The following is a 21270-nucleotide window of genomic DNA, read 5'->3' on the forward strand; positions in this document are numbered from 1 at the left end:
TGCTTGGTCAGTTCTGGATGACGGCATGCCGGCCCTATGTGGCAAACCTAGGGTGGCCACCACTTGCTCTGGGTGTCAGGACGGTCACCACTTGTTCTGGATGTCAGTGCGGTCACCATTTTCTCTGGGTGTCAGGACGGCCACCACTTGCACTACACGTCGGGGCTGCCACCACTTGCACTGGAATTAAATGTTAGTCCCATCGTGGATGTCTATGTGACCAGTTGACCTGTCCCACTGATTACATCGGGGGCTCCTCACCCCTCCCGACGCCTCCGGAAGGCTCCTCTAAGCCTTCGGGATCCTTCCGAAGCCCGCCATTGCCAGAGGGGTTCTCAGCCTAACTATCTTCAGACACAGTCTTAATGGAGCCAAGGGGTGTTGGGGGTCCTTGGTTGCAACATCCCAACATTATCCATGGGCTTGGGTGTTTCCCCAACAAAATTTTATTTCCTGCGTTCCAAAGGGTTCTAGTCGTTCTTGTTGTCTACAAAGCTTTTAACGTCAGGAATCCTATTTTCAACTTAGGTGTTTCTTTCCCCTTTCTCACTTGATTTCTTGTTCGTCTGATCCATGCCAAGATGTGTGGTTCTCGAGCTCCTCCTTCTCCGCTGAGGTTATGGGAGGGGGTTTCTCCGGCTAGGCTCTGGCAAGGTTAGAGTTAGGGTTTGAGTTGGGTTGGGCTAGGGATCACCTGAGAATGGTGGGCTTTAGAGGGATGTCGCAACGGCAGGTTAGCCTAGTGGTGGTGGCGGGGCGGCAGGCGGAGGACAACCGGTTGGGTGGTGTCAGTGCAGGGGTGTCAAGGTGACAGCCTGGCAAAACCGGGTTAGTGTGGTGGCGGTCGGCGATGGTGGATCCCCACCACTGGAGACTAGAGTATGAGGGCAAACATGGGGCGTCACGCGGTGGAAGTTTGTCGGCGCGGATTTGAGATCAGGAGGAGAAAGAAGGTCGGGAGGAAGAAGATCAGCTGGCTATTGGATTTAGATCTAACGTTCCAAAAAATTGAGTGGTAAGCGAGTTAGAAATGCTGAGTGTTGTATAGATGGACCCTTTAACATCCTTTTGATTGGGCCCTGAATTTTGGTCAAAGATAGCCATTGTGTCAAAACAGTTCACCTGATCTGTCCTGCTGCTAATGTATCGCACATCAGTATGCAACAAAGAATATAATGCAGCAACACAAAAAGCAACCAGAATGTTTCCTTGACCATCCATGTTAAAGCCTCTATGACACACACTCTCAGTCTCAGTCTCTCAGGCTCTGATTTTCTAGCAGCCAACTCAGCAACACAAGCATCCTTGATTGCTGATCCTAATCCAGAACGAAAGCCATCTTCATCTCCGAAAAGAAACAATTGCACCATCTCTCTTTCTCTCTCTGCTTTCTCGCTCCTTTTCCCTCCCTCCACCATGCACCTTTTATGCTGCTAACCACAGACCGAACTCATCCTCTCCCCTCCCCTGCATTGTCTCCCGGCTGTCATGCAAATGGACATGCTCAGCATCGTCCTCCTCCTATCCTCGATCTACGCATCGGTGCCAACGCCGGTGGCAGCGGCGGAGACCGACGCGCAGGCGCTCCTGCGGTTCAAGGCATCCATCCAGAAAGATCCCAGAGGAATTCTCTCATCTTGGCAGCCGAGTGGGAGTGACAGTCCATGCAGCTGGTATGGCGTGGCGTGCAACGACGATGGGAGGGTGACGCGGCTCGACCTCGGCGGCTGTGACCTTGCTGGGCGCGCGTCGCTCGCCACGCTCTCCACCGTCGACGCGTTGTGCCACCTCAACCTGTCCGGCAACGGCGCGTTCCATGCCGACGCTGCCGACCTGCTCAGCCTCCCGCGCGCGCTGCAGAATCTTGATCTGTCCTACGGCGGCCTCTCCGGCAGCCTCCCGGGGGACCTGCTCACGCGGTACCCCAACCTCACCGACGTAAGCCTCGCGAGGAACAACCTCACGGGCGCGTTGCCGGAGACGGTCCTCGCCGGCGCGCCGAGCATCAGGTCGTTCGACGTGTCTGGCAACAACCTGTCCGGTGACATTTCCAGGATGTCGTTCGCTGAGACGCTCACACTGCTCGATCTGTCAGAAAACCGTTTCGGCGGCGCGATCCCGCCGGCGCTGTCGCGCTGCGCGGGGCTCAGGACGCTCAACCTGTCGTACAACGGCCTGGCCGGGACGATACCGGAATCTGTCGCCGGCATCGCCGGCCTCGTGGTGTTCGACGTCTCGTCCAACCACCTCACCGGCGTAATCCCCGACAGCATCGGGAACGCGTGCGCGTCGCTGCAGGTTCTCAAGGTGTCGAGCAACAACGTTTCTGGATCCATCCCGGAGTCCCTGTCGTGGTGCCGTGCGCTCCGGCTGCTGGACGCCGCCAACAACAAGCTGTCCGGCGCCATCCCGGCCGCCGTGCTCGGCAACCTGACGTCACTCGAGAGCCTGCTGCTCAGCAACAACTTCATATCGGGGCCACTCCCCAGCACGATCTCTTCATGCGCGAACCTCAGGATCGCCGACCTCAGCAGCAACAAGATCTCTGGCGCGCTGCCAGCGGAGATCTGCTCGCCCGGCGCGGCACTGGAGGAGCTCCGGCTGCCGGACAACCTGGTCACCGGGACCATCCCACCGGGTCTGTCCAACTGCTCGCGGCTGAAGGTGGTCGATTTCAGCATCAACTATCTGCGCGGCCCAATCCCGCCGGAGTTCGGACGGCTGCACAGCCTCGAACAGCTGGTGATGTGGTTCAACAGCATCGAGGGCCGGATCCCGGCAGAGCTGGGGCAATGCCGGAGCCTCCGCACGCTGATCCTGAACAACAACTTCATCGGCGGCGACATCCCCGCCGAGCTGTTCAGTTGCACCGGCCTTGAGTGGGTGGCGCTGACGAGCAACCGGCTGACCGGCACGATCCGGCCGGAGTTCGGGCGGCTGACCCGGCTCGCCGTGCTGCAGCTTGCAAACAACAGCCTGAAGGGCAGAATTCCCAAGGAGCTCGGCAACTGCAGCAGCCTGATGTGGCTGGACCTGAACAGCAACCGGCTCTCCGGGGAGATCCCGCGGCGGCTCGGCCGTCAGCTTGGATCGACGCCGCTGAGCGGGATCCTGTCCGGCAACACGCTGGCGTTCGTGCGGAACGTGGGGAACTCGTGCAAGGGCGTCGGCGGGCTGCTGGAATTCGCCGGCATCCGGCCGGAGCGGCTGCTGCAGGTGCCGACGCTCAAGAGCTGTGACTTCACGCGGCTCTACTCCGGCGCGGCGGTCAGCGGGTGGACGCGGTACCAGACGCTGGAGTACCTCGACCTGTCGTACAATGAGCTCTCCGGCAGCATCCCCGAGGAGTTCGGCGACATGGTGGTGCTCCAGGTGCTGGACCTGGCGCGGAACAACCTCACCGGCGAGATTCCAACGTCGCTCGGGCGGCTGCGAAACCTCGGAGTGTTCGATGTGTCGCACAACGGCCTGACCGGCGGCATCCCGTACTCCTTCTCCAACCTCTCGTTTCTGGTGCAGATCGACGTGTCCGACAATAACCTCATCGGTGAGATCCCGCAGCTCGGGCAGCTCAGCACGCTGCCAGCGAGCCAGTACGCGGGCAACCCGGGCCTCTGTGGCATGCCGCTGCTGCCGTGCGGGCCGCCGCCGAGGGCGACCGCGTCGGTCCTGGCGGAGCCCGACAGCAGCCGTTCTGACAAGCGCACCATGGGTACCGTGATCCTGGTCGTGCTGGTCGCCGCCGGTCTGGCGTGCGCTCTGGCGGCGGCGTGCGTGGTGGCGGCGCGCGCGCGGAGGAAGGAGGCACGCGAGGCGCGGATGCTGAGCAGCCTGCAGGACGGGACGCGCACGGCGACGACGTGGAAGCTGGGCAAGGCGGAGAAGGAGGCGCTGAGCATCAACGTGGCCACCTTCCAGCGGCAGCTCCGGCGTCTGACGTTCACGCAGCTGATCGAGGCGACGAACGGATTCTCCGCCGGCAGCCTGATCGGCTCAGGCGGATTCGGCGAGGTGTTCAAGGCGACGCTGAAGGACGGCTCGTGCGTGGCCATCAAGAAGCTGATCCACCTGAGCTACCAGGGCGACCGCGAGTTCACGGCGGAGATGGAGACTTTGGGCAAGATCAAGCACAAGAACCTTGTCCCCTTGCTCGGCTACTGCAAGATCGGCGAGGAGCGGCTGCTGGTGTACGAGTACATGAGCCACGGCAGCCTCGAGGACGCCCTCCATGGCCGAGCACTGCGGCTGCCGTGGGAGCGGCGGAAGCGGGTGGCGCGCGGCGCCGCCAAGGGGCTGTGTTTCCTGCACCACAACTGCATCCCGCACATCATCCACCGGGACATGAAGTCCAGCAACGTGCTCCTCGATGGCGACATGGAGGCCCGCGTCGCCGACTTCGGCATGGCGCGGCTGATCAGCGCGCTGGACACGCACCTGAGCGTGAGCACGCTGGCAGGGACGCCCGGGTATGTGCCGCCGGAGTACTACCAGAGCTTCCGGTGCACTGCCAAGGGCGATGTGTACTCCCTCGGCGTCGTGCTGCTGGAGCTCCTGACCGGGCGAAGGCCGACGGACAAGGAGGACTTCGGGGACACCAACCTAGTGGGCTGGGTCAAGATGAAGGTCAGGGACGGCGCCGGCAAGGAGGTCGTCGACCCGGAGCTCGTTGTCGGCGCCGCAGACGGTGTAGAGAGGGAGATGGCGAAGTTCCTGGAGCTAGCTCTGCAGTGCGTGGATGACTTCCCATCGAAGCGGCCCAACATGCTGCAGGTGGTCGCCATGGTCAGGGAGCTTGACGATGCGCCGGCGTCTCAACCAGCACCAGCATCAGCACCAGCACCAGCACTAGCACCAGTTGCTCCTCGTGACTGATGACGGCATAGCTGTTGCATACTTGAAGAGTTCTGTGTGGATGAATGATGTCGATTGCTCTGTTCTGTACATTGCTGCTCTGTAATTCTGTATCGATGCTGGACTGATTTTTGTAGTGAGATGGACACGTTATCGTTGCAGATGGCTCCATTCAGCGTACATTCTAGTACAAAAATAATTGTTGGAATCAATCTGATGCACCTGCAAGATCGAATAAATCGGATCGCAAGCATGAACCATGGAGGAATTCACGGCAGTCACCAGTGGCGAACACAGGATTGGTACAATGGGTGTTCAAGCTTCGAAACTAATAAAAATTAGGCAAAAATGATGACGTAGCGTTATTTTCGTTTTACAAACATACTACTAGAATTCATGCTTTTGCTAAAACTGGGCATCGATGTATGTTTGTTGGACTCATAGGGTAGATGGGTCACAAAGAGGTTCACAGTTGGACTTTTGAGAGATCCGAGTATTAAACTAGGCTTTTTATTATTTCAGGCTACAAATATGTACCATTTGATCCAAATTAAATGACACATTATACAATTTACATACTATATAGCCATTTTTTGGCTCAAAAGTTTGCCCCTGGCAAGCATGAACTTGTACTAGCTCTTGGTTAGCAGGTAAAGGTTCCATGAAAGATACAGGATGCAGGAAGTGAGCAAACAACAATCAACCACTAACCAATTAAAGTGAACTAAAACACAGAAATTTGCACAATTTCATATTGCTTTCAATAAAATAAATTTGTACAATTTCATATGCTTTCAATAAAATCTTGGTAAAGCATATCTCAGTTGGTTAAGTTCTTTATGGTGAAACCTGCCCACATGGTTCGAAACGTCTATGGTGACTTTATTAATATCAAGATTTGCTAGCCCAATCTCTCGTAGGCATTCATAGGGGTAGGGTGTGCGTGCCTACATTCATATGGGTGAATGTGTGTGCGTGTGAGCATCTGAGTCTGTACTGTGTTTCAGAAAAAAAAAATCTTGTGAACAAAACCTTGTTCTCTGGGAGAGGGAGAAGAAACACAGCAAATGGAAGGATCCAGCGTCTCAATACCTACATTGGGCCCAAAAACTTGAGTCATGTGTTGGGCTTAGAGATACTGGGCCGACAGAGAATCGACATTTCAGATCACTGCTGCTCTCCCTTTCTCTTTTAAAGAAAAATCTACCCAGGATTTAAAAAGGAGGGGGAAAAAGATTAGGGTCATTGTCTAAAATTTGGCAAGAAAACAAACGAGGACAAAACGTCAAAGCACTTTTTTTTTTTTTAAACGGATACGTCAAAGCACACGCAGTACTGCAAGAAAAATGGTGGACTTTCAGTAAATAAAATTCCGAATTCAACTGCTATCAATACCGGATTAGTAAGTGTGCTCCAATATGATGTAGAGATATCTAAATATATATTAATGCAAGTTTCTCATTTTTTATATGTGTTCTGTAGGATTTATTTCCTCAATTCTTCTACTCTGACAAGTTTAGATTGATAATTGGACGATTACGAGTATATCGGATCAATTCCGGTTAGCAGTTTTTATTTGGAACAATTGCAAAGAAATCACTATTCCTGATATTATTATAAACTTATCATTTAAAAATTAAAAAATGCTATTAAAACTATTATTCGAATAACAACTTTGAAAAAAAATAAATAACCAGTGGTATATTTACAAATACCCTTTTTTATTTTGTACACACCGTACGTGTTCCTCCAACTGCTGGCCCGATGGCTCTTGGGATCGAGCCCTTCCAAGCTACATCCTCTCTCTCTTCACAGACGTCATTCCTGTCCTTGGTAGTGTTGTTCGTTGCAGGAGTTAATACCAAAGGTAATTAATTTATACCTAATCGCCCTCGTGTTGATCCCAGGTGTAGGTATGCTCCGCGTTTATATTCAGATGAGCTGGCTAGGAAAGCCCGTGATACGTGATATCCGGTGAACGGTAACTCGCGCATGGAAAATATAGAAGAAACTAAGGAAACTAAAAAGGCATAATTGCGCAGCAAAGCTCGTAAACTATTGTGCAATCAAGCTTTTAAAGTACAGTTTTCACTGCCACAGAAAAGTTCCTACGAGACCTCTTATCTCTTATGGTTTTTTTTAACCATGTGAAATTTTTTATCTCTCACGATTCCAGTTAGAAGCCGTATGCGACAAGCTATATGGCTGAAATCGTGAGAGGTAGCTAATATCTCCTATGGGGCTAGTATGGATCTGTCTCAGAGTTTAATGTTAAACCGTACGGAATACTCTAAAATCATGGAGGATACTAAAAGGTAAAGATTTTCTCACACGGTTCCTCTCTCCCACTCGTGAGAAATAAATATGTGTCATCTCACATGGGGGCTGACCTTTAAGTTCCCACCTGCCAGGCGTCTCTCTCTCCCAAAACACCCCAATCCCCATCCCCATTTTCCTCTCTTGTGGTGCTCTGACATCTTCTAAGTTGAGCATGTCGGAGTCAGAGGTGGAGAAGGAGGAGGTCATAGAAGTCTTGTTGGAGGAGACCAACTCCAACTATCCATTGAGCCCGCGGAGGCTGGCGGCGACGATGACTTCAATATGTGGTGGGAGGGCATTCCCCTGCCGTCGGGCTTGGATGAGGAGGCTACACCACTCCACTCCAACGAGAAGGAGGAAGAGGATGAAAAGAAGAAAGAGGAGTCCGATGGCGCCTCCGTCGGTAGCAACTTGCCCTCGAAAGAGGAAGTCGTTGGTGAGGAGGAGGCTAGTGCCATGGATGACGTTGACCTGATGGCCTCACCAGCATGGGGCAATGCCAACTTGGTGGGTCATGCAGGCGCCAACGGAGACACCAATGCCGACACCGAGGACAAGGGTACAAATGGTGACTCCAATGATGACGATGACTCCAGTGTCGTTGGCCCCTTCTTCACCATCAGCCACAATGCCACGCTCAGTGGCGAGTCAAGTAAGAGGTGTAAGTTCTTTTAGGGTTAGTTAAATGTAGGTGATGACAACCTGAATTGTGGGATTTTGTGTTTTCTTTTTCGTATATTTATGGAAAATCAGTTAGTTGATGCGTCGATTGAGAAGGCTATGATAGTGTATCTAGGATGGAAGGCTAAAATATACTGATCTTCTTTTTGTGTATAATGAGAAAATATGTTTTTAATATGTTTTTAGATTAAATTCACTTCTCTTCAAGTTATCTTTTGTTCTTGTGTGATGTATGAGTTAAATTTCTAAGTTCATTTATGATTTTAATTTGTTCTTGTGTTTAAATTATCTTGTGCTTGAATTTTGGCATCACTTGATTGTAGTAATAACAGGTTAAAAGGAATATATTCTGGAGCCAAGCATTACATCAAGCTATCTCAATGGTAAGAGGGTTGGATCACAAGTATGAGGTCTTCAGTTTGAATCCCAGGCGATGCACTAGCAAAAATGGCGAGAACAAGCTAAAAAGGAGAAATGTCCTTATTTTTCATCGAAAGATAAGATAATTCTCTCTGTGCTATCCTACGAAATGAACTTTCTTATTTAACACTGCTTCTAATTTTTATTTCTTCCTCATCATTATCATACATTTGACCTATAAAAAAGACACATTTGCCATTAGAGAGGAGGACGACGGAGAGGCTCAAGCCATAAACCCCTCGTGAGAGTAAGAGCAGGTGGAAGGAAAAGGCGGGGAGAGGACAGCTACACGGGGTCCGTATCCCCATCACAGGCGTCCATGCCAGCACTATACCCCAAAACCACCATTCGCCGCCGACAGCTATGTGTGAGGCCGCCATCGTCCTCTCCAAGGGAAAATGTGTCTTTTTTATGGTTAAATGGACGGCAATGACAATAAAAAAATAAAAATTAGAAGCAATGATAAATAAGAAAGTTCATCTCGTAGGATATGAGAGAATTACCTTATCTTCGGATGGTAAATAAGAAATTTTCTTTTAAAAAAAGAAGGGGTGGCCAGAGGTGATGACTAGGTGACCTAACTGGCCCCCAATTATTTTTGGCACATTTTACAATTTTTGTTTTATCCTTTTTCAGCCACCGGAACAAAGTATGACTGACGTCCTGTCTCTCACAATTATAGCCATGAACATTGAGAGATAGCAATTATCTCACACCACTACTTACCCGTGGAGGATAATTGGCGGTAATCTCTAATATTATAATAATGGTGACCTGGAAACCGTTTAAGATGTGGTTTCCGAGTCATGTGAGATGAGCCACTGTTTAACTGTGTTCTCAATTAAGGCACCCTAATTATTCGGTTTTGTGCAATGAAGTCCTCTATGCAAATATGATTTGCCTATTTCAGCCCATCTACTATTGATCGTGTTCAGTTAAGACTTTAAGAGCCACGACTACAGAATATTTGATTGGGCCATTACATATTCCAGCAAATATATATGCGACATGACGTTAGTTTGAACGAACGAGGACTGGTAGCTGAGTTTTAAATCGGTGTAAACAGTTATCTCCTGGACTTGTTTGAATTCCCGAGAAGAAGAAATATTCCTAATTCAACATTTGATTGCACAAGAGGGCCTGAGTGCACAAAGTTGAGTAGCACAGATGATTTAGCAGAATTGGAATTTAGAGGCCGGATCTGAAAAAAAAAAGTGGAGGAGTTATAGTGCTATTTTACCAATATAAAAAATTGCTTCTAGAAATCAACATACTTTACCAATAAAACATCGAGTGGCAAATATTTATAAACATTTCAGTTGAACCACAACATATTTGATTGCAGATGTACAGATGGAACACCTTAGTGCATATGCATCCATCAGTCGGACGAAACGAACGCTGTTTCGGTACATTGGCCGGCGACGATCTCGCCATCCCAGAACTCATCGGTGGTCTTGAACGGCCCAGACTCATGGACGAAGAAGTCGTAGTTTCCCCTCGACTCCGGGAGCGTGCTGATCTTGCGGCGGTCGTCGTCGGTGAGCTCCCAGTCGAAGATGTCGAGGTTCTCTCGCATCCTCCTCTCGTTAAAGCTCTTGGTGATCACGCAGTCGCCTTGCTCGTAAACCCACCTAATGCACACCTGGACCTCGCCGAAAAAACAAGTCCAATATATAGATCTGTAAGTTCTTTGCGCCATATAAGGTCAAATTTCATTTTTAAGGTATGACACAGGCAGGTATCTCGTTGAAGTTCAAGTTATATACTTTTTTGGAAAAAAAATCGATTTTTTTTACTATTAGTACACTGTTTATAAATAATAGGTGTATTTTGTTTTAAAAAGTCAAATTTTGTGTACTTTAGCTAACATTTAATCAAATTATAAGAATATCTAGTATACAAAATTATACAACTAGATTTACAATTTGAAATGATTTCACACTATATAGATTATGTAGTTATAAATAATATATTTTATTAAAAAAATTTAGTTAAAATCTAACTTCAGAGATCAAATAAAAATACCCATACTATTTTTAAATAGAGGGAGCAAATGGGTATGGTAATGATTGCGAGAATGACCTGGGCGACGGTTTTGCCCCTGTCCTGGGCGATCTGTTTGAGGACAGGGGATTCCATGACGGAGTTGTTGGCCCATGGTGCGCCTCTGCCGCCTAGCGGAGAGTAGCCGCAGAGCTGGATCCCTTTCGTCCTGCAGAACTCCCTCACCTTCTTCTGCCGGCAGAAGGGATGCACCTCCACCTGGTTAGCAGCCGGAGGAATCTTTGCAAAGGAGAGCAGGTATTCGAGCTTCTTGCAGCTGAAGTTGCTGACGCCGATGGCCTTCGCCAGCCCTCGCCTCTGGCACTCCTCCATCTCCTCCCACACCCCCTTCATGTCCATCGCCACCAGGTCTTTCTTCACCACCACCGGGCCTCCTTCAGCCGCCACCGGCCGCATGCTCACCGGGTGGTGAATCAGGTACAGGTCCACGTACTCCATCTGCAGATTCCTGAAAAACAATCGAGAGTTGGTTGCAGCAAGCGTGCATGCAGGGTTCCACACTTTTCAGTTGTACTGGGGGGCTATATACTTACCGGAGTGTCTTCTCGAGCGCCGGCAGGACGCGACCGGGGTGCGCGTCGACGATCCAGAGCTTGGACGTGATGTAAAGCTCGTCGCGGGAGGCGATCGTCCTGGCGCGCACGGCCTCAGCCGCGGCGTCCCCGAGCGCAGCCTCCGTGCCGTACACCGCGGACGTGTCGAAGTGACGGTAGCCGGCCTCGAGGGCGCGGAGGACGGCCTCCGTCACGCCGGCCCGCCCCTCGGCATGGCCGAGAGTGGCCGACGCCGTGCCCATACCCACCCGCGGCATCGGCTTGCCGGAGCTCAGCGCCACCACCGGCATGGCCACGGGCACTGCCCTCCTTTGCTCGGCACCACAGGCAGCCATAGCTAGCGTCCGTCGGCTCCGCTAAGTTCTCAAGTGCACACCTGCTCTCGACGCTGCGGATGGCGTGACCCCACTGCCGAGCTTGATTAATATTGGTGGTCGCAAGTAGGAGTGGGAAATGGATGTAGATAATCATGTAAAACGTGACTGTGGTAAGCTGGAAATTAAACATCCGAGAAAGAAAGGGATCGAAATGCTGTTTATAGCGACTTGATCGGACAATTCAATATATGATGGAGGTTCTGGATAATTATAAGGCTAGCTATAAGCGTACGTTATATACCATGTTGCTACGAGACAAAAGGTCACAATTATAGAAGTAATGAGAACAACACTCTTCAACATCTCTTTCAGTTGACTGATTATTGAAGATAAACTAATTACTTGACCTAATCTAATGTTAAAGTGAGTGCATATTAACATTTTCGACGAACATAACATATTTAAGATGGGACTACATACAAATGAGAGTTTTTCAGCCTATTTCATATACAAATAGATAATTAATAAGCTCATTATGTTCCTAAATAAATGGCTATAGAAACTTAAGCTCCTATTAAAAATAAATATTTTCTTGTGCTATTTAGGAAGATGAGTAATTTAAATCAAAGATAATTTGACAAAAAAAACTAAAATAGTAGCTTTAAATGCAGTTTTTACAACTACAATAAAAATGTTTAACATCTTTTTTTATCTTACTTTGCTAAAACCAACTCCAGCACAGTTATCTGGTGCTACAGTACCCCCGTAAAAGTACTGTACCCCTGAGAATCGATCTCCATCGGATACCACATCCGCGCTACAGTGGGTATACAGTACTGCTACAGTACTGCGAGAGTACGAGTCTGCATTTTTGCCGGGTACTATAGCAGTGTAGCAGTACTATTTATAGTGTCGACCAGTGGATCCGGGAAACCCTGTACAATACTGTAGCGGTACTGTTTATAGATGCTGCCAGCGGGATCGGAGAGAGAAAAAGAGTAGTAGAAGGTAGGAAATAAGGTAGCTACTGGAGATGAAAAAAATAAGAGATGTTGTAATAGTGATTAATGATGCTGTAATAGTATTTTTAAGGATGAAAATTTAAAGTAATTGCTAAAGATAGCCTAACTCATTATGGTGGATAGTCAGAATAACTCTGTGTATTAACAAACCTAGATATATACATCATATTATGGGTGGTTATAATTTTTTTTGATAATTTAACTATGTCGTAATGATATTATCTTTGATAAGAAAATAATAACTTCTTCTTCAGGTATTTACTAATTGAGATTTTGGAGATCGATGCAGTAGGAAAGCGAGAGAGAAAAATAAACATAGTGCCCTAGGCTTTAGAGGTGATAGTCACAGAGTTCTTTGTCAAAAATATATGGTGGATTAGTACTAGATTATGCAATCAATGATTTATATTTATGTGATCTATAACGTTTTTATTTCTTTTCAACATGCTATATTATAAGATAATATAATAATGGACGAGAGTTGGATGTATAATAAGATGCAAAAGACATGAACTTTTTTCATTATCTAAAAGCTATACGCGTTCTACTCATATTTGTTTCATTGTTTATCTTTCGTTTTGCCGTGTCATTTCTAACAGAAGGTTATCACTTATCAGCTCGGTGTACTTATGAAGTACGTACATGCCTGGGAAAATGAGTCTTGAAGTGAAATATCGAGGTCTATGCACATATGCTATTATTAATTTCTCCAAACGATGTCCATAAATATATCACTGCATGCCCACATCATATTTAATATAATGTCGATTAATTGTGTAGAATTCGCCGTCAAGGCTTTGTTTGGACATGGAAAACTTTAGTAATATAACGAACACAAGCAATGGCAGGTACACGTTGGGGGCATGGATGTATACACTCAATACACCATTTATATTCTTTTAGATCTTTTCTCACTACCGTACTCTATCATTTCAAAATTTAATTAACTTTTGATGACCTAAATCTTAGTTATTGAACAATATTTTAACTATGTATATCCATTGTTAAAATGCTGAACCCACCACTAAACAGAAGCCATCCAAAATTTGGCTTCGGACGGCTTGACACCGGGACGATGATGTGTGCTAGGCAAGCTGGAGCAACGCTAAGGACACGGTATAGGCCAAGCACAGTCCGGGGAGGACCACACAAGGCCGTCACAATCATCAACGCATGGTGAAACATTTGGATTTATGTAGATTACTCTGTTAATCTGTGCATGCATAATAATATTTATTCGATCTACTGCATGCCTGCTTTTGCAACTTTTCTTTTATACTTCATCACAAGAAGAGGATCTAGATTGGTTTATCATTTGCTGGCCTCACCAGTTGAAAGAGAATTTGAAAACAACAGTAAGATAATACAGTATCATTTTCTTTTCATGCGACGACAAAGAAGATCGTATGCTGACAGAGACTCGATTGGACGGGCTAGTTTTTCGTGTCAACATCATATAAAATAGATTGGGACCATCTCTCTTAAATTTTTGAGAAGTTTTCAGGAATTAACATATAACTTTTAAAAAGTTTAGCTTCGAATGTCGAACGGCTCAACCCAAGGGCGATGATGTACGCCAGTGTTGGGGTGTGGGCAATATACAATGTCAGGTGGGTGCGGTGACAAACTGACAATAGTGGCGTTAGTGAGGGGATTAGCTATGCACGAGCATTTAACTAACATTACGTAAAAAATAGATAAAAAAGATACTACATAGGTGACGGGTCGTAATATGACTTGTTATTTATGATAAAAGTGATAGGTCGTAGTTGTGATTTGTCACTAATGTTAGTCATTGGTGACAGATGAAAATTTGATCTGTTACCAATAACGACTTATCACTCACAGGTTGTTGTAGGTCAATTGACCTGTCACCAATGACTAATTCATTGGTGACGGATCAAGTTATGACCCGACACTAATGATGTTATTCAGAAATATAAAAAATGATCCAAATATTGTAAAAAAATTATTTTTATTTTATTTTTCTCACTTCAGAAGCACTAGAATATAAACTATTGTACATTTCTGCTCAAGTTTGATGTAAGGGGTAACGGCTATGGTCACAAACGCTCGTTTCGAAAATGGTGCAGAAACTTCCGGAGGCGAGAACTCAATCTTCCAAGCTGTTTTAGACCTTGAAAAATTCGTTGAATCCGACAAAGTCGGAGAGAAACGGATGTAACCTTTTCTGTAGATATCCGTAGAGTAAAAAAACGTCAAAATCGAAATTCGTATACAAAAGTTATGACCATTTAACCGAAAACACTCCGAGTCAACTAGTTTTTTATATCTACTGTAAAATTAACATTGGTGACGGGTCATAACTGTGATCCGTCACTTATGACCTCGGTAAAATAGTTAAAATGATGTTTTATCCGAGTCCCTTCAGAATGCACGCGAGATTGAGGTGGTTATGCATCTACGCGCGTGAGGGGCCGTCACGAGTTTGATTTCCACAGAACGCACATTCTAAAAATAACTTAAAAAATAGGTAGAGACACGTGACGAGTGATGATAGATATGAATTGGATTGGCTTGGGTGAAAAACATTTTTTTTTAACTTTTCTTCGCATCTAAAAAGCGTGAAAACTATATATCAGTCATAAGTGACGGGTCACAAACAAGTCATAAGTTGTGACCCGTCACCAATAATCTTATTAGTGACAGATTCTTACCCGTTACTTATTACATGTTATCAGTGACACGTTCGGAATGACGCATGCGGAATCCGTCACCCATAACGGTTATGACCTATCACCCTTATCTATTTTTTACGTAGGATAACCATGAGTCACAAAATGTGGCGTGAAGACAATTGTGGGCTTTAAAATCTTCACGTAGTGTAAGCATGGGTCACAAAATGGGGGTGAAGACAATTGTGAATTTTCACATACGACTGTTTACGATAGCCGTCTATGTGTATAGAATGATTACTATAAGCGATTTTTTATATGAATTACTGGTATAAAAGATCATTTTTTAAGATGGTTTTTTTTTATGTAGATCGCTTTTGAAAATGAAATGATTATCACAGACAGGTCGTATAAGAAGTTATCTGTGTAAAAGGGCATTTCAAAAGACAATTCTTTATATGAACTGTGAACTACCTCTGGTAATGGGGATGATTTTTAGAGGTGGTTTTCTATGTGAACTGTTTCCGATAATAGATTGTAAAAAATTATAACTTTTTATATAAAGTCAGATAGGGATAAACTTTATATAAAAATTATAGCGCTCAACTAGATCTACAACTTTGTAATTATAAACTTTTTATTTAAAATCGGTTAGATGTCTAAATAATCATTTGAAGAGAAATCAAATTATGACTGTCTTAAGAATCCCTAATAGTAAGAAGAAAATGAACAAACCCGTTGGCATGGCTGCCATTTCAGATCGCAAATTTTGTAGAGAAAGCCAAAAAAGACTTGGCTAGTATCAAAACTAATATATACTGACCAGGTAGGGGGTTCTGCAAACGCCATTGAAGTTGATCACGGAAGCATAGCTTGAATCTTATGACAGTCATAGTTTGATTTCTCTTCAAACAATTCTTTTAATATTTAATGATTTCAAATGAAAAAATTTTGAGCTGAGCAGCCCCGCAAGTAACACTTTTCCGCTGCACGATGGTGGGTTCTGATGGTGATTTGGTGCGCGCCGCACTAGATTCCAGCGACTCGTGCTGGGTAGACTTGTCAGGTATTAAATAGGAGGCGACAACTTTGTTTTGCTAGAATTGTGGCGCCGAGTGATTCCGTGGATCATGGGTTCTGCAAACGCCATTGAAGTTGATCATGCAAGCATAGCTCGAATATTACGGTAGTCATAGTTTGATTCCTCTTTATACGATTTTTTGGAAATTTAATAATTTTAAATGAAAAAGTTTTTAATTAAAAAATTATAGATCTCGTCGAAGACTATAATTTTCATATAAAGTTTCTCCCTATCTAATTTTGAATGAAAAAGTAATAAATTTTTATAACTCATTACCACATATAGATCACATAAGAAATCTTTTATATAAAAGATATTTTTAAAGATAGTTTCTTATGTAAACCGCTTCTACTAGTGGGGATGATTTTTAGATGTAGTTTCTTATATGATCCACCTCTGGTAATAGGTTGTAAAAATTTATAATTTTTTCATATGAAGTTGAATGAGGATAAACTTTATATGAAAATTATAGCTCTTGATGAAATCTACAACTTTTTAATTGAAAACCTTTTCATTTGAAATCATTTAGATGTCCCAATAATCATTTGAAGTTTCAGACAGAAGAGATAAAAAAATTACATATGCTATTAGTATCACTGGTACTTCTGTGATAAAATGGTAATGACGTATCGTGCAAACTGAGAGGTTGAGTTCGAGTTCCACAAACCACACACTCACAAAAAAACTAGTCAGGTGCCTAGTCGTGATTTTTTTCTGATTTTTTAGACAATTATCGATTTAAGGACCGATTATCACATACAGTTTTCCATGGTAATTGATTTCTACGGTCGGTTCTATAAGTGAACCGGCTATGGCAAGCGATTTTCACAAGCAGTCTTTTTTACATATGTGAACATTATTTATTTTCACAAACCTTCAATCAGAGACGGGTAACAAAATATCCGTGCAAATGAGTTACCACGCGTATTTAAAAATAGTTTTGTAGTAGTGTCATATTAGTTTAACACTATGTCAAACGTATATGATATTTTGATCATATAGTTTTGCGTGTACCTTTCTAAATATGGGTCATGCAGCAGAAAAAACTTCCTTATATGTAGTATGGAGAAGAGGATTAATGCTTCGTAAAAGCAATAGAGGAGATTTTATTGCGTGGACGAATTAAGATCCTCTGACTTTTATGTGAAAGTGAAGTCAGTGACTTTAAATGTATGAGTCATTTGATCTCAAATAAATAGATAAGATTTAATGATATAATATTTCTAAAACAGTAGAGCACCATAATATTTCCATGACTATAGATCACTATAGCATATCTCATATTTTACTGTGTACCTATGCCTTCAACCGCCCGACTGTAGAAGATCCGAGTCCTGCGTGGACTCAGGTAGCAGTAGCAACCTGCCCATGCACTACCGATTTTAATCTTCTTTTCCCTGGAGGTAAACTCCCGATTTTTCATGTGGGGGCAGGCATTGCAAGCGTTCAAAATACAGCCCAAAGCAACCGCCAAATCATAGCCACTGCTCCGAGCAAGAATTGTCCAAAACCCTGGTCCACCTGAATTCCATTGTGTGATCAGAATATGCAAGCTAGAATCGTTGTTGAAGCAAACATATAGGTAGTGGTAACTTAATCAGTAAATCAAAGAAGCCAAGGTGTCGAAGGAACATAATGTTTCCAATGCTAGTATGTAACTCCAAAAGTTTCAAATTTCCATTTCCGAAATCGTTTGTTTGGAAGCTGTAAAGATACATAGGAAATCCAGCAAATCGTCATCTCCCATGCATCTCAGCTTAATCACTGTGTATAATTATTTTACCTTTTTTTAGATTTACGATTTTGTGTCATTATATGTGTTGAACATTTTGAAAAGCTGGATTCAACATTTTATGAGATCTAGTTCAACAACTTGATAGAGTAATTCAACATTTTATGAGAAATAGTTGAACTAGTATATTCAAAATGTTGATCTTTTTAAAAATTAAAAAAACAAAAAATATTCATATTGTATCTCATTTTGTTGCATTATTTCTAAACAATAACATGATTCAAACGAATTTAAAAATGGATTACGATTTAAGAGAAAAATGTATTATATTTGAAGTTTGAGATTTAAACTAGATTCCCACCACCTCAACCAACCAAAGGCTGACACCTGTCATTCCCTTCTGACCCGTGTCCACACCTACACTAACGTCTCCCATGCATCTTAGCCATCGGAGAGCCCTCACACGAATCTCAAATGCCGATCTACGTGGAGGCCCGAATCGGGTGCCCAATGCATAGGAAATCTAGCAAATTTAACCTTCTGTAACTCTGTTCTACTAGATAGATAGCCATCCTTTTATTGGCACTATTGTTGTTGGTTGTACAAAAACTGGAGAGGATATGCATTGTATCGAATTTGACACAGTGTAAATCCTGGTGTATCCTCGCCACTTTCGTCCAAGTGGACTGGTCCAAACATACCCGTCGAAAGGAGAAATTAAGTTCTGGCAAACGATGGAGTTATGAAAGATGGAAAAGCTGAATATATGGGAGAAATACATAAGAGACTTTAAATCTAAAAGGCAGGTAATAATTTACTTTAAGCTCAAACTTTTCAAAATTGCGCAACTAGGCCACTAAAGTGTAGTCTAGTTTTTTTGGCACCCAAACTATCCAGTTTTGAGCAAAAGCCTCTTAAATCTGATGTTACTAACCGCATCCCCTTTAATATTGATCGTGTTCAATTACACTCTTAAAAAAAGCTCTAATTAGGCCATATATTCCAAGCTCCAACTAATATATCTATGCTATGGTGTTAATTTTAGCCAATAAGAACTTTTAGTTGAAATTTAATAACTATTATGAACTTCCTCCTTCACACTTATTCCTTTTAATGAAAAGGAGGTAAGAGATGCGATATTTCAGCTGGAGCACAATTATAAGCTCTAGGTTCATATGGTTTCCGGCAAAGTTCCAGCAGATACTTTGAGAATTGATTAAGAGTGATCTAACGGCCCTCTTTCATGATTTCCACCATAGAACTCTACCATTATGTAGCCTCCATTTTGGATTTATTACCCTCCTCTCAAAGTTGAGCACGCTTCCAAAATCTAAGATGCCGCCCAATATATCTGTTAAACATGAGCTTTAAGACTTACTAAAGTTGGCACGAATAGAATTTGGATTGTGGCTGAAAAAGTGATCAGTTCTACACAAACAACATTCATAGCCTTGTCGAAATATAATGGAAGGAGTAATTATCATTTACGAGACTATACATGAATTGCATAAGAAAAATTAAACGGGGTGATATTGAAAATAGATTTTGAGAAGGTCTATGATAAGATCAAATGATCCTTTTTACAACAAACCTTGAGAATGAAAGATATATTGAGAGCTTTGTGATACATGGGAGTGTAGGGATCAAGGTCAATGATGGTACTAGTCCTTACTTCCAACAAAGGATTAACACAAGGAGATCTGCTATCACCAATCATGTTCAATATTATGGTTGATATGTTTGCTATTCCTAAAGCCAAAAATGATGGGAAAATAACAGGGTTCATACCTCACCTGATTGATGATGGTTAGTAAATCTTGTAATATGCAGATGAAATCATTATATTCATGGAACATAATTTGGGGCAGGAAACAAATATGAAGTTCCTATTAAGTGCTTTTGAGCAAATATCTAGCCTTAATCAATTTCCACAGAAGTAGATATTTTCCTATGGGGCAACAAAGGACTTTGAGGACCAATATACGCAATTATTTAGTTATGGAATTGGCACATAGTTTCATGTACCTTGGTATTCCCATGCATCACACAAAATTGAGGAACACTAATTGGACGGGAGTTGAGAAATGTTTGGAGAAGAAACTAAGGCAAACATCTAATTTCTGAGGGTCAATTAGTACTTATAAACTTAGTCCTCAGTAGCCTTCCTTTGTTTGCGATATTATTCTTCAAAATACCATGAGGTGTGCCAAGAAGATTGGATTATTTAAGATCCATATTCCTTTGGCAAGGTGACAATCATAAAAGAAAATATAGGTTGGCTAGACAGAATATATTGTGACAATCTAAAAGACCAAGGAGGTTTATTAATTACTAATCTCATGGTCCAAAATACATGTCTACTCGACTGAGGCTATATCAGTTATTGAATGAAGATGGGATGTGGTATCAACTGCTCAGAAACAAAAATCTTGCAAGTAAAACACTCACTTAAGTCGAAGACAAGGCCAAATAAAGCGTCATAAAGTTCAAAAATGAATTCCTAAAGTGGAGAAAATTTCAAATACAAGATGGCACCCAAATAAGGTTTTGGAAGACACATGGCCTTATAACAATCCATTAAGCAAAAATACCCTTTGATGTTTAATGTGGTGAGGAAGAAACATGCCATAGTCGTGGAGGTGATGATCACCGCTAGATAGAAGCTCAGGGCTTACTGTATGGATAGATCTTCATGTCACCGTATGATGCGATGGTGTGGTATGGTGCATGGTACCACTAGACAAACATCAAGTGAAGAGTGAGAAAGTGCTGAAGTTATAATCACGTATCATACATGGGTATGATATCGTGCATCATACCGCAAGACAAAGAGTTTGGAAACTTAAAGGCTTAATTATGGAGTGCTCATCATATAATATGGTGGTCACAATCACCGTTTGATATGTGGGTCACCATATGATACCGACTTGTATGGAACAATAACATCTAGTTTTCTAATCATTGCAAGTTCCAGCCACACTATGATACATTGTTAGTCACCGGATGATAAGTGACCTGGATTTGTGCGGCTCCTGGGTTTTAACAGCTAGTTTTCCTTGGGGCTATAAATACCCCTTCACCTGCTGCATTGAGGCTCTCTTGGCTGGGTGAGTTCATACACACCATTGGAGAGTCAAGAGGAATAAGCACTCAAGTAGTTTGCAAGATCTTTAATTAAAGATTAAGGACATCATTAGTGCTAGGAGAGTAGCTAATGTGCATCAATCCATCTATATTCTTAGATTAGGTCAAGTGAAATAATTGGCTTATTACTCTTAGTGGCCCTAAACCGCTCATCTGCCTCCCGTGGGTTTTTGGTGTTATCGAAGATTGGAGACTTGATTCTCATGAATTCTGCCATCTTGCTCGGGAGTCCGAAACCATAACCCCGGTTATTATTTGCTACTTGTGCTATGGCTTCCATCAGATAGGTTTGATTTGCCACTATTGCCACTAGGTCATTGGCTGGTGTGGGGGCAGTTGGGTCCTTTGATTGTTGTGGAGGCTTCCCTGAACCTCATCTTGTCCGAACTCTTGGTCTCCTGCTAGGTCTTCCTCAGCCTTATTATCCTCCACATACTCAACCTATT

The 21270-nt window shown here is 43.9% G+C and overlaps 2 protein-coding genes across 3 annotated transcripts; one reads left to right on the forward strand and one right to left on the reverse strand.

Moving 5' to 3' along the window:
* The first annotated feature begins 1244 nt into the window (after positions 1–1244).
* LOC133903249 (brassinosteroid LRR receptor kinase BRL2-like) lies at positions 1245–4872 on the forward strand. Its single transcript, XM_062344557.1, has one exon. It carries the CDS (start codon positions 1489–1491, stop codon positions 4870–4872), a length of 3384 nt encoding a protein of 1127 aa, XP_062200541.1. The 5' UTR covers positions 1245–1488.
* A 4497-nt stretch (positions 4873–9369) lies between these two features.
* On the reverse strand, positions 9370–11405 carry LOC133903515 (deoxymugineic acid synthase 1-B-like). 2 transcript variants are annotated; one of them, XM_062344930.1, is made up of 4 exons: positions 10872–11405; positions 10357–10786; positions 9634–9916; positions 9370–9472 (listed from the first exon to the last, which is right to left on the reverse strand). In XM_062344930.1, exons 1-3 carry the CDS (start codon positions 11225–11227, stop codon positions 9653–9655), a joined length of 1050 nt encoding a protein of 349 aa, XP_062200914.1. In that variant the 5' UTR covers positions 11228–11405; the 3' UTR covers positions 9370–9472; positions 9634–9652. The 2 variants fall into 2 exon arrangements, with proteins under 2 accessions (XP_062200914.1, XP_062200913.1); XM_062344929.1 differs by lacking the exon at positions 9370–9472 and having other exon boundaries at positions 9524–9916.
* Positions 11406–21270: the final 9865 nt, after the last annotated feature.

This window comes from Phragmites australis, chromosome 21 (genome assembly GCF_958298935.1).
Source record: "Phragmites australis chromosome 21, lpPhrAust1.1, whole genome shotgun sequence".
Lineage (NCBI taxonomy): Eukaryota > Viridiplantae > Streptophyta > Magnoliopsida > Poales > Poaceae > Phragmites > Phragmites australis.